Source organism: Phalacrocorax carbo, chromosome 4 (genome assembly GCF_963921805.1).
Source record: "Phalacrocorax carbo chromosome 4, bPhaCar2.1, whole genome shotgun sequence".
Classification (NCBI taxonomy): Eukaryota; Metazoa; Chordata; class Aves; order Suliformes; family Phalacrocoracidae; genus Phalacrocorax; species Phalacrocorax carbo.
Window position 1 is genome coordinate 27,409,044 of NC_087516.1, and position 13,550 is coordinate 27,422,593.

The following is a 13,550-nucleotide window of genomic DNA, read 5'->3' on the forward strand; positions in this document are numbered from 1 at the left end:
TGCAATACTATATTAATATTTAACATTGGCTTATAAAAACTGGGAACTCAGAGTCAGGACAGCTGGCACAAGTTTAATTCACATCATTATTTCGAAAAGAAAATGCAGAAGAGGACAGAATATCACATCTTCACGTTCAAAATCTGTTTTCTTTTCCTTAATAACAGATTTTGTTATTTCTATACCTACACCTGTTAAAAAGCCATGAAAAACATTTTGCATTTACATAATTTTAAAATTCGCTTTTCCTATCTTGTAGTACTGGTTATACTTAAAGAAATCAAAACACACAAAAAAAAAGGGTCAGAGGGGAAAAAAAAAAAGAGAACAGATTAGTTAAAAGAAAAACAAACACAAATATTGTGCTTGTGGACTGTATTTAGGGGTTGGCCAGAAGACTAAGGTCTTGATAGATGGTTCTCTGCGCACAGTTTTATTGCTGGTACACAGCACACTTTGTTCCTTTTGTTTCACTAAACCTGCCAACTTTGGAAATTAGTGACACGGGCATTCAAAATCTTTGACAAGTGGTCAGACTCCGATATACATATTCATACCCCAGCGGTAAATGATGGCAGGAAGTTTCAGATGCCATAAAAATGAATTCTTTAGTTCAGCCCAACTTTAATGTAATGCTGGTTTCGAAAGCACTTTCACTGTTAAAGCAGAGCGCCTCTTAGATAGCACACTGGGGAGACATCATTTAAAGAAATGTTGCTTTGCTTAAACCAGAAGTCCAAATCTGCTCAGTTCATTTAAAATATTTTTTTTTTCTTCTCTAGAATAAATGAATAAGCAGTTCCCTTTGTGGTTTTCCTGATGCTTGGTGACTTGCTATTATTCTTCCAGCAGAAAAAGGATCAGACGCTCATATGAACAGATGTGTCCCTCCTCCTCAGCCCCACACTCGCCCTCTCCCTTTGGAAAATAAAGGTGACGGGCTTGGTGTTTGACTAAAAGAGGCTATAAATCTTCCGGGGATATACTGCTATTTCTTTGCACATAAAAAGTATCGAGGAAAGGAAATGGGATAAAAAGCAAAGAGTCTTAGTAATAAATCCTACGCTGTGCTTGTGTAGTTAACTCTTGGAAGCGCAGGGCTGCTCGAACAGAGTGCCTGTGCAGGGATCCCTTCTGCTCTGGGCGCCAGGCTCGCGGGGAGGCAAGGGGCCCGCCTAGGCGTGCCGGAGGGGGAGATGCCCGCGGTTCAGCTCGGCCGGTTTTGCGCGGAGGCTGAACGCCCGCGCTGCCGGCAGGGCACGAACAGCACCCGCTGCTCCGGCCGCAGAGCCCGCTCCCTCCAGGCTCGGCTCCCGGCGGCTCGCAGGGACGGAGCGGGACCGGCCCAGCCCCCGGCGCCGGGGCGGGGGGCAGCGAGGCGGGGGCCGGAGCGGGGACGATGCTCCGGAGGCAGAGGAGCGGGGCGGCGGCGGGGGACGGGCCGGGGGCGGCAGGTGAGCGCGGGCGCGGCCCCGCGGGGGCGCGGCTGCGGGGGGCCGGGAGGGGGGGGGGGTGGGGGGGGGCAGCTGTCCCCCCCGCCCCCCCGCCCCGGACGCGGCGCAGGAGGCCCCGCACCGCACCCGGGGCCGCCCCTTGCCTGCCCCGGCGGGGCGGGCGGGCAGCGGGGCGGCGGCGGCGGCGGCGGCGGCGGGGCGATGGCGGGGCGGCGGCGGGCGCTGCTGCTGCGCTGCCTCCTGCTGGGGCTGCTGGGCGGCGGCGGCGGGGGCCAGCCCGGCGGCGGGGAGTACTGCCACGGCTGGGTGGACGGGCAGGGCGGCTACCACGAGGGCTTCCAGTGCCCCGAGGGCTTCGACACGGCGGCCGCCACCATCTGCTGCGGCTCCTGCGCGCTGCGCTACTGCTGCGCCGCCGCCGAGGCCCGCCTGGAGCAGGGCGGCTGCACCAACGACCGGGAGCCCCCGGACCCGGGAGTCACCGCCCGTGAGTGCCCGGCCCGCGGGTCCCGGGGCGGGCGGGAGCCGGCCCCCGAGGAGCATCCCCCCCGGCCGGAGCCCGGCGGCCGCCCCCCGCGGCGGCTGCGGGGCTGCCCGGCCCGGCCCGGCCCGGCTAAGCTCGGCCCGGCCGGGCTCGGCTCAGCCCGGCGGGTGGGCAGGAGGCGGGCGCGGCTCCAGGTGCGCACAGGGAGGAGGCGCCGGGTGTGCGGGGCCGCGGGCGGCGCGTTACGGCTGCGGGAGCGGCCCCGCGGCGGGAGGCAGAGCCGGCGCCCGGGGATGCGCCTGCTGTCGGAACCGCACGGTCACAAAGGGGCCCCAGCAGCTGGATCCATCCTAAGCGGAAGGCGCATTTGTAAAGGTTGCATCGGCAAACTTACCTGTGTCTGTTTAGCTTACGTTGGTTTTCCCGGAGGTGAGTCTGGGCTCCGGCGCTCGGCCGACACAACCCGGCCGTGCGGGGGGCCGGCAGGTTTTCAAACAAAAGAAATCCGGCAGCGCACACGGAGACGAGTTAGTTCCCCGAGTCACACGTTCTGCGCTCATTTTCCACCTTAGGAGTGGAAGCGACTTAACAGCATCTGCAGCATTCGAGCTTCGCCTGCAGATTCAAGCGGTTACACTGGACAGCCCCGACAGTTTTGGGGGGTGAGGGAGGTGGAGAGGAGTGCGATCCCTGAGCGAAATCTCACTACAACCAGCAAACGGGACACGGCGTAGACAGCCTTTACCATTGGTAGCTGTTAAAACTGTCAACAGAAAGAAATTTTGGCTGGTACATACAGGGTTTAACTTTGATTTTGTTCTAATAGTAATAGTCGGAAGCTCTGTCTTCTGAGCAGCTCAGCGTGTTAGTGGGGCCAAAACGATGTGGGGCTTCGTAAACTCTGTGGAGTTTGTTTCTGCGCAGCAGACCTGTTACTTCCGTGGGCTAACGTGTGCGGCTTTTCTTATTCTTTCTTCTCCCAGAACCAATCTACGTTCCATTCCTCATTGTTGGATCAATATTTATTGCCTTCATTATCGTGGGCTCTCTGGTAGCCGTTTATTGTTGCACATGTTTAAGACCTAAACAACCGTCGCAGCCAATACGGTTTTCTCTGCGGAGCTATCAGACCGAGACTCTTCCCATGATCCTGGCCTCGACAAGCTTCAGGACGCCGTCGAGGCAGTCGAGTACCGCGACAAGTTCCAGTTCGACCAGCGGCTCAGTTCGCAGGTTCTCCTTTCCCCGGGCAGAGCCAGGGTGCCTTGTGGCATCGCCACCTCCCCCGTACACATCTGGCTGCTTCCAGCCAGCCCATGCAGTGCACCTGACCCAGCCGTCAGGATTTCTGATGTCGCCGCCGTACTTTGGGTACCCTCTCCAGCCAGAGCCTGCCCTGGCTGGAAAAAGCTGCTCCGATTTTAGCCAGAGCTGAAAGGCGTTGTCAAGAAACGACGAAGCCTTCGGAAGCGCAGGGACTGCTGCTGTTGGGCGTCACGCTGACATGCTCTGGGGTTGCAGGAGTCAGAACCGTTCCCGTGGGTGAGTTGCCCTTGAGAAGTGCAAGGTCTCGTTTGGGATCTCACTCCCCAAACTTGTATCACACAAATGAATTGTAAAACATTCCAAACTTAGTTGCTCTAAAAACTGACGGCTCTGATCGTTCAGCCTAATTTGTGCAGAACGTGCTCAGAGACAAGTAGAAAAACCATTTTGGGATAAAGGTACTCATTTCACAGCGTTATGAATGACATTTTAACCCTAAATGCTGTTAGCTTGGTTAACAAACGGTGGCTGCGTTCCACTGGTAATAATCAGACTAGCTCTGTAAAGCAGCAATGAGCCTGAGAAGTAAGAGATGAGTAATATTTACTAAAGAGGATTCTGAAAACAGCTGACTGCTTCCCACTTCCATGAGCAATGAGAATAAGAGGAAGAATTTTACTACAGATATCAAAATCTATAAGGTTTTTTAAATACACATAATATACCTGAACTTACACTGCATATTTGCATTAGTAAACTTTAACTGTGGTAGATAAAACAAGTACTAATTAGGCTAGTTGGAAATGAGCCAATCCCGAGCAGCCAAATAATTATCTATGAGAAAAGCAGACTGTATTCAGCAATATCACGAAAAACTTATCCACACGAAGTCCTACAAATGGTGTTACATTCAAATATTTTTCAGAAGGAAGTATTTATTGTTGGCTTTTCGCTCAGCAACGTGTGTAAGTTGGACAAACCGAACATAAAGTTCTATTTGTAAAATTAGCCATGTATAAAATGTAAAGACAAGCTTGTAATTTAAAATGTATTTACAGCAATGACAAGACTAATTATTTAGTAGTCTCACACACACACACAAAAAAGATTATCAATAAACTGTGTGGTTGAAATGTTGTGTCATCTGTATGTCTCTGTACAGGCGGTGTTTGATGAGCAAGTTTTCATTTTGATGGTGTAACTATACTGTTCTTTTTCCTGTTAAAAATAGTTCATTTTCCTTTTGTACACGATTTACATCTTTAACTGCACCTGTTGTGCAGATTTAATATAATATAAAATTCTGACTATAGAGCAAACTAATAGATCAATTAACGTCTTTTATATGTAACTGTGATAAAAATGTGGTTAAAAAGTACACTGATTATTTGGGTATTTTAATTTAAAACATCCTGACCTAGGAATAAATTTTGTTTGCCCTTCTACATTCCTTCACCCAAGTAAACCAACAAACCAAATGGAAGAAGAAAAAAAATGCATATAAACCAGACACATGCAGCAAGCCAATGGAAAATACATGGGAAAAATGCAGTCGTTAAAGGGCTTCTCTGTATACTTATTTCTGTGAACAAACAAAGTAATTCTGTGTGTCAGAACCTACAACACCAGAGGCCGAACTGTCCTATGTTAGCAGCCCTGAGCTCCCTGTGTGTAGGATCTGTTGAAGTACATTGTAGCCGACCTATTTCACAAGTACTAGCATACCGGTGCGTATTAAACTTACAGCCCTTCTATTCTGAGTTACAGTGTACTTCCCTGGATTTTAGAAAAGCTTCGCTGGTTCTTCCTCAAGAGTTGGATATATTTTGTTTCGAGGCAAATATCTAACAATCAGTATCTTGGCATTTATGAAAAAAATATTTTGAAATAACCCTTTTAATATGTTTTTATTGCATAATTAACATTACAATCCAATTGATATCACTGCTGGAGATGCGGTTTCTAAGCAGAAAGACCACTTTTATATGATGATGTTTTAAGGAATAGGCTTTAGCTTCAATGTTGTAATTGTTAATTACAAACTAAAATAAAGATACACAGCAGCATATGTTTTATAAAAATCTAAGAAGTAGATTTGGAGTACTTGGGAAATTACTTGAAAGGTAAGTGTGCTGGCTTGCAAGGCTTAAGAAACAGTCTTCAAGGAAGGGGGTGGGTAGGTTTTTGCCCACCCTTGATGATGGTTCATAGGACTCTTTTCACTGCACATTTTGAATGGATAAGAAATACAGGACCGTTCACCAAGTAACTTTTTGGAAAGATCATTTAATGTTGCAACAGATAGCAGCTCTGCTGTTTGGCAGCATCCTGCAGGATCTGCTGATCATTCCTGTGCACAGCAGAAGCAGATAGAAAAACAATTAGGCTGTATTTTTTACAAATATATCCTAAGTCTTCAATTAGTAGAAACCTTTTTTAATCTAGTAAACCAAGGCAACACAGATCCTTCTGGAAGCAGACACTGGATCAATTCTAGTTAAGAAGGTGCAATTCTCTGTTCCTTTAAAGAGTGATTAGTCACCAGAGCCACGGACACAGGTGGTGGGTAGCTGAAATTTAGTGTATTTCTCCCAAGATAGGCTGCACACAGAGACGCCATAGCTGGAGTCAGTTACTGCCTATTGCCCTTCGGCGGTGTGCACTGACCAGGCCAGGCTGCTTCACCATGATGATGGCCTTAGTGCGCTCTACAGTCAGATTTATTCATGTTTTAATGCAGGGATGGATTTTTGTTACACTTGCGTAAAGGCTTACTGATTTTAATGACTATTCAGCCCGAGTAGAGGCTGTGCAGGTTGCCATGTGGTGTGATACTCAGCCTAGCAGGGAAGACCCCTCTGCGCTCCTTCCTTTCCTCCCCTGATGCTGCATAATGGGTTTGACCTCATAAAATGCTCGAAGAACTTGACACACAGGAATAATTTCATTGAATCGACTTCTCTAAGTCTGTAAGCTTATAGAGTGCAAACACTTCACAGATCGGTGGCCAGAGTGCCACAAATCCTGCAGACTGGGGTCTAAGGCTGGGAAGGGTCAGGTGTAGTTAAAATAGCTGCACTGGGTTACCTGTAAAGCAGGTGAGGTGGGGATTATGCATCAGCTGTAAATAGATAGTCTATAAATTAAGAAGAATCTATAAATTATTGTCCAGGCAGCTACAGTGGCAGTGACCTATACAGCTGAAGGCAGGTGGCCAGAATACAAGCCCACAGACCAAAGTGCTTGGTGCCTGTGCCAGTAGTTTCCAACCCGGATGGATTCAGTGTGCGGGTGAGAACGCTGAACTTCCTTCCTAACGAAAAGGACGTATTGGCACTTGACGCCCCTGTGATTTATAGAAAACAGTAATTTTCCCAACACCTGCAGACAGAACACAAATGGCATTCTGATACAGTTTTAATGACTCATGAAACAGTTTGAAGGGCTAGATCTATGCTTGAACTAAAAGAAATCGCTTGCTAGCAGAAGTAACATTTACACGGTACTTGCTTTACTGCCATGCGTATTTTTTAACACGGTAGGTTTAACTATTTCTTTTGTAATAATGGCGTTAGTTCATCCTCATTTTACTAGAGTGACGCCAATCTAAAATAAAACAAAATGAAACAAAAATCACAGTAAATTGATTATTGTAATTCACACACATTATGTACAAAAATGCTTTGATTGCATTAACTGGTAATGGCACATCTGAAAGCCAAGACTTCCGTGGGCAAAGAATAATGGTGACACGAGTTAGATCTGCCATTTCTTTTGTGTTTCTACACGTTGTGTTTCTTATGTATCTCCAAAATGCATCAAATCTCTTCAGTGGTAGAGAAAATGTTACACGTACTTGCAGGAAAGTCTGAAGGATTTTATTTGAAACTAGGTAAGCGGTACGGTATATGGCTATGTAAGATCATGGATTATTTGTAATATTAATCCCACTGGAATTAAAAAAAAAAAGATAATTTCAAAATCACTTTATCACTACTGTTTAGTTAAATCTTGACAGTAACATTAAGGATATGGAGTCCATTTTTGGCTGTTTTTCTGCGTATTGCGATGCGCTGTGCGGACTTGGAGTCCTCCGAACAGACTTTCTGCTTTTGAGGGGGCTGCTGCTCCACAATACTCACGTAAACAGTTTTTGATTTGCAATTACATTGAGGCTGTAATTCCACGCTGTGCTGTCTTCATTAGCAAAGGCAGAATAAGAAATGTCTTTCAGGTCTTTTTGTTCTCTCCCTCTATGACTTGTGGAAATTCAGGGGACTGTGGTGTAAATTAGGTTAGTGAAATGATTTAGCTTAAAAATAACATTTGCCATAAGAAAGGAGGGAAGGGATTTGAAAGGGAGCCTGGGTCATTATAAACTGGATTATAACCTGAATAATTTCAATGGCCTCAGGATGCCAGCTTAACAGAGGTGGTGACATACCATGCGGTGGAATCTCCTTAAATCAGCTCTACCATTAAAGACTGGCTATCACGAAACTAACAGCGTGAAAGATGCATCTATTATTGAACCTGCCTTGACAGAACACAAAATCTACAAAATAAATTAGTCGTCCAGGGTATATAAAGAATCAACCGCCTATCTACAACCAAAACAGTTTAGATTTGGATACACTGATTTTTGTTCAGTGGGTGGGCACTGTTAGGGGAAAGAAATACTTGCTACGGTCACAGCCAGAGGACACAGTATTTATCACTGTCTTCTGAAAAATGAGATGTTTCTTTATTCCTGCTCTACCATTCTTGCACTGCATACTTCTCTTTCAAAATACAGTATGTTATGGCTCTGCTGCAAACAACTAAATTGCAGGCTCCCATGCTCCCCCCCCCCCCCCCCCCCCTTTTTTTTAACTCTTTCTGGACTTCACATGAGAACTAAAAAAGAGATCTGAAAATAGGTGTTTAAGAAAACCTTAAAACCATTTTCTACTTTTTCAGTTTACCCTAATAATGTAAGAATTCGTTGGTATGTGTGAAGTGCTATTTCTGGTATGTCTGCTTTTAAAGAATTCAAAACCAGGAGGGTTCGGATATACATTTTCCTTCGAAAGTAATCCCTAGCATTTGCAACCAATCAATTCAACAAACCTTCTTCATTTAATGGCAAAGTTTATTCATTTTTTTTTTAACAATTAAAAGACAAAACATTTAAAATTTGCAGTTCAAAACATGCACATTCACCAAATGCCAAATGACATGTAACACTGCATAGAACTGAATGTGTTACTAAAAGAGAACAACTATTTATAAAACACAGTGCATTTAACATCCAGTTAAAACGAAACCTGAGAAACTACCATAAACACCGAGTCAAAAAGTCTTCATTCATGCAGCTTCATAATTTCCACAAGAGTTTCAGCAGAAATGGCTTAGTGGAGCTGTAAAACCTCACTTTACCTTGAATGCAAATTTTGCTATTACAGACTGACCGCTTTCCGCAGCGGTTCATACATACCAAACACTGAAAATCCTAATGAAAAATTAAGTTGAAGTAGAAAACCAATATTAATGCATTCATGGCTTCTATTCTACAATAAAGAAACACCATAAAACATGATTTAAAAAAAACACTTGTTCTGGTCACAGCTTTGCAATTACAAATCACTCTCTCTATGGAAATGCTTTCATTTAAGTTAAAGTATCGACCCTCCAAAGCGCCCAGCTTTGCACATCATTACTCAGATGAGTAGTCCTTATACTCACAAACAGTCCAGTCGAAGCCTATGTGAGTAACGGTTTGCATAAGCAGGAACCAGGTTTGGAATGCTAAAATATTCCTTTGTTTAATAAAGATCTATTGGTTAACAGCGAGGAAACCGGGGGAGTGAGGGCAGAGGAGGGGAAGGAGAAACTCATTTGTTGAGTTTTGTTACCAGTGAAAACATCCAGTACCAGGGAAGCTGAACTGACAACTCATTTGCTTACATAGCGCTAGCTTCTCGATATATTATGAGCAGACTTTTAACGAAGGCATTAAAAAACAGGGAACAGCAACCACCATGCATTGCCTCAGAACACTTAGAAATATTGCCTCATGCAGACAGAATGATAAATTCATCAGGACTACAAGCGCTTTTACACAATACATACGAAAAAAGGGAAATAACCTCTCTCCTTAAATTTAACACGTATTCCAAATTACTCGTCATTCAAGATGGGTTTAAATGTAACAAAAGAAGTCTTAAGACAGGTAATGTGCATCGCTGTAACACAGTGAATTTTATGGATGCATGTGGACGTATAGGAATTTTCAGCTATCTCTTAGTGTTTCAAAATATTTCATTTATCATTTTATACAAATAGAATGATGACTAAGTATAAATCTGTTGAAACTGCTTTGCAAAAATAAGTGTAAAATTAGGAAATGGCAAGAAAAAATTCCAAATACAAATTATCAATAGGTCTGTTAAAATTTGTTTCCTGTTATTTACTCTTTTGAATCATTTATATATATATATATATGTATATATTTAAAAATAGTCAAGCAACAGTATTTATATAAGATATCCAATTTCTAGGTGGCACTGGTTCAACTTTTTGATCAAAATTTTTAATACTAACTTTTAATTGTTACGCAGTACACATGAAACAGATGGAAAAGTCCATGCGAATTCTATATTTACTACAAATGTGAATCTTCAAACAATAAGACCAGAGGCATTGTTACAACCGTATTTGCCTAAACTGTTTTTCTTTAAATAAACATCTGTGCAATCCCCTTATCTTAACACAGATATGGTGGACTAACAGGATGGTAATAGATTATACTACTGTGCACTCAACAGGAAAATAAAGTGCATATTGTGTACTTGACCTGATTTAAAAATGGGCACACATAGCTAAAACGGTCTTACATTTTAAAATGGAACTGAATGAGCAATCAAAAAACATAGTTAGAATTGCCACATTGTCTTTTTTACTGTTTCCAAGAAGTGGTATCTTCCAACCACTAATTACCAGACAGTAAATAATATACAGTGCCTAGAAAAGTATGGAGACAGGAGAAAAACCCATGAGAAGTAATAAAAATGAAAAATGCCTCTTGTGAAATATGACTTCAAATTCTGTAAAGATGTAAGGATGAAATGCTGTGACAAAACTATCTTAAAACCTTAAATTACAGTCTAAATTTAGGATATTAGAGCTATTTCAGTTGCTTTCTTACTTAAGCTAGTTAAACTGGGGATATGCGTGTTATTTTCCACAAACTGTATTACAATGATGAGACAGAATTTTACTTCATAGGAAGAATAAGAGATGATGTAATTTCGCGTTGTAAATACTTTACACTGCATTCTAGTCGTCATGTCCCGTCTGCAAAATCAGCAGTTAAACCATTCAGAACAAACCAATAATAATTAAAAATTTACACATAAAGAGAGTACGTATGGATTGAGTTGTTTTAGATGAGTTAAGTACACTGAAAGATTATAAAGGAGCAAAAGTGTCATGGTTAATTTCAGAAATGTTTTGAAGTTGGTCATTGTCCCTTGGATGCCAGAAAATAGGGACCCCCATTTTAGGAAAGGGGCATGCCCCCAAATTTTTTCTTGCCTTAGGTCAAGTGATTTGGCCCTCCCATATTGATCCATCTATTTATCTATGCCTGAAATGGCTTTTCTGAAGGCAGTTCTTGTCTGCATGACTGACTGGCAGTACTGTTTCTAGTGGGATACGTTCCCTTTGTCCCTGTGTCTTCTGTTTTCTGTTTAAAGATCACTCCGGGAAAGTGAGGGGAAGACATTGCATAACATGCATATGAAATGCAGACTGCCTTCCCGTTGATACGCCTTCCTAAATATGTACTTTCATATAGTGCCTTTTGCTGGGCTTTCCACGTGTATTTGTAAGGTTCTGTTAGAATGGAGCATAAGAAACTTGGAGAGTGCAATGAAGTTATGTTAAGTGTTTAGTTAGACGAAAGGCAAGGAGGTAAAGTCACCTTCAGTAAGTATATGACTAATGAAGGAGGGCAGAGAAAAGATGGGATTGGGTGACTTGTTACTTTTAAGTTGAAAGTGGGAGATTTGGAGACCAAAGAGGAAATTCTTAATTTAACAGATCATTGGGGGTGTCATTGTTCTGCTTTTCCAAACAGTTGATCTCCATTCAAAGAAAAAAAAGATAATTTCTATGTAATGCACAGAAATGTATTTAAAAATAAAACCAACTGCCACTATAGAAAAATGTAGTTTAAATGTAATTATGATGGCTTTTAAACTCCAAATTAAACATGGACTAAAATACTACAAGATTTAATCAAATTCTGAAGTTAAAGTAGGTTTTCTTACTTTGAAACTTGATGGTTGTTGTGCCTTAAGCAGGGAAATACCACGTATGATTACTTAAAAAAGTTATCACAATCTTCTTATTTAACACCTCCCTCTGTTTTTTTTTTTTCTTAAACGAGGTGTGTATCTTTTTTTCTGCAGTCATTTCCTCTCCATCTTTAATTAAAGGTGAAAGTATATAGGTATTCTGCATGACCAGTAAGTTGTAAAGAGGCTGCTGCAATGTATTTCACACCTTTATAGGAAGTGGCTTTAGTGCAAATAAAACAGTACATACCACAGACTAATGAAGGGCATGCTTTGCTCTCTATTTCAACGTATGCATTTCAAATAATTTTAGTATAAAAATGTTGAAAGTTTAATTATTTTTAAAAAATAAGTTAAAACAAACTTTCTTTTGAACCTACAGATTAAGCAGATACAACTAACCATCACAAAAATAATTAAAGTTTGCTGAAGGGAAGTAAGGCAGAGGAATTATCAAAAAATTGAACAAAAATATGTGTACTCAATTTTACAAGGTGGCAGCCATTTTCAACATATGCAATACTAAATGAAAATAAGGGAAAAGCTTGTATAAGGCCAAAGGTGCAAAGACTTGCAGTTTTGAAAGCAAATGCCATAAAGGCCACTCAAATTAGACTCGTTGTACTGTAAATCTTTTTCCTCAAGTGTGGAGACTCAAGCGTGCAGTTCTGAGATCAGGACTGGAGTTAATTACCTTTCAAATTATTTCTAACAACAGAAAACATTTATGGAACTTCTTTGGCAAACGTTTTTAGGTTAGTTTGACACAAACATCTACAAACATCTTGACTCAAAATCTTTCTCGGAGAAGGTGAATGAACACCATTAAGATACTATTTTTTTCAGCACTTGTTGAAATCAAAGGCTTGTTATCAACTGTATTTAAATATATTAACACTTAAAAACCTTCACAGATGCTAATGGTCTGTCAATGTAAAGTATGTTCAGCGATCCGACCATTGCCTTCTGAGTATATGATCAGTATTGATTCAACCTCATTGTAAATTAAGCAAGCTGGCAAGATAAAGGTAAATTCCAATCTGTTTACAAAGGCTAAGCAAATACTTGTCAAAAAATTTAGAGATGGTGTGTTACAGTATAGTTGCACAGTGCTTATGTCTACTGAATACACAAATCCAAACTTTATGGAACAAGACCATCATAGATCTTTAGATCTCTGATAACTGGGCCATGGTCGCAGCTTCCAGCAAAGATCTAGTAGTCTGTCTCACAGAAGTAACTACTAAGGCCTAAATATTGAGCAGTGTTCCTTCACCATTCCTCAGGCCTTTGTTTTGTGGTATCGTAAGCTCTTATTACTTCAGACTGGGACACAATTCCATTTTCATCTTGAGAGAAGGCGTAGCCATCTGCAGATATAAAACAAAATAGAAACCAATTAAATTTTCATCAGATTTTTTGTTATAGCTTTAATAAAAACAACTTAACAAAGGTCAGTAGAAGGGAATAAATCTCTTTTGAGCACTAAGTAGTAGAAAAACCATGCTGTTTCTTACATAATTTTGCAATTACAAAATGGCAGAAAGAACTCTGTGCAGTTCCTTAGGAATGAAACCTACCCAAAGAACGTGATCTACTGGGTTTAGGATACTGCATCTTTACTGTAAACAAACACAGTGAAAGGTAGAATTTTGCATCTATATTATTAACTTTTATTTGTCAGTGAACACTTACGAAGCAAGTTTTGCTGCAGAGAGTCAGAGCGATACAAGTTCACATGGTTCTTCTTAAAAACATTCTTCAGTAGTTGGGCTCTTTCAGTTAAGCTAGAAAGAAAGCGGACACGTGTGAAAAATATCTACTTACTAATTGCAGTATCCCTTTATCTTCGAGTCTGTTAAATTAGAATTAATTATCAAATGAAAAGTCTCCATTCCCATTTTTCTTTTTTAATTGTGCCTGAACTAATTATTAAGAAAATGATTAAAAGCGTGTGCAAGGGCAGATTATGAAGTCCAGATCCCTGCCCATCACGATACAGGCAAA

At 41.9% G+C, this 13,550-nt stretch overlaps 2 protein-coding genes across 5 annotated transcripts in view; one reads left to right on the forward strand and one right to left on the reverse strand.

The window, feature by feature from the left end:
* The first annotated feature begins 1,587 nt into the window (after positions 1-1,587).
* Positions 1,588-4,337, forward strand: SHISA3 (shisa family member 3). Its single transcript, XM_064449356.1, has 2 exons — positions 1,588-1,941; positions 2,922-4,337. The coding sequence occupies exons 1-2, from the start codon at positions 1,656-1,658 to the stop codon at positions 3,371-3,373; spliced, it is 738 nt and encodes a 245-aa protein (XP_064305426.1). The 5' UTR covers positions 1,588-1,655; the 3' UTR covers positions 3,374-4,337.
* A 3,977-nt stretch (positions 4,338-8,314) lies between these two features.
* Positions 8,315-13,550, reverse strand: part of ATP8A1 (ATPase phospholipid transporting 8A1) — a 125,469-nt gene continuing 120,233 nt past the window's right edge. For all 4 annotated transcript variants that reach the window (XM_064449359.1, XM_064449360.1, XM_064449358.1 and 1 more), the window contains 2 exons: positions 13,239-13,330; positions 8,315-12,913 (listed from right to left, as the gene is read on the reverse strand). In XM_064449359.1, the coding sequence (XP_064305429.1) occupies positions 12,816-12,913; positions 13,239-13,330 (190 nt within the window). In that variant the 3' untranslated portion in view covers positions 8,315-12,815. The remainder of the gene's footprint in view (positions 12,914-13,238; positions 13,331-13,550) is intronic.

Excerpts from the sequence above, each read along its gene's own strand:
- SHISA3 (XM_064449356.1), top strand. The coding sequence starts at position 1,656 with ATGGCGGGGCGGCGGCGGGCGCTGCTGCTGCGCTGCCTCCTGCTGGGG. Across the intron at positions 1,942-2,921 it reads GGACCCGGGAGTCACCGCCC|AACCAATCTACGTTCCATTC; the intron begins GTGAGTGCCCGG and ends TTCTTCTCCCAG.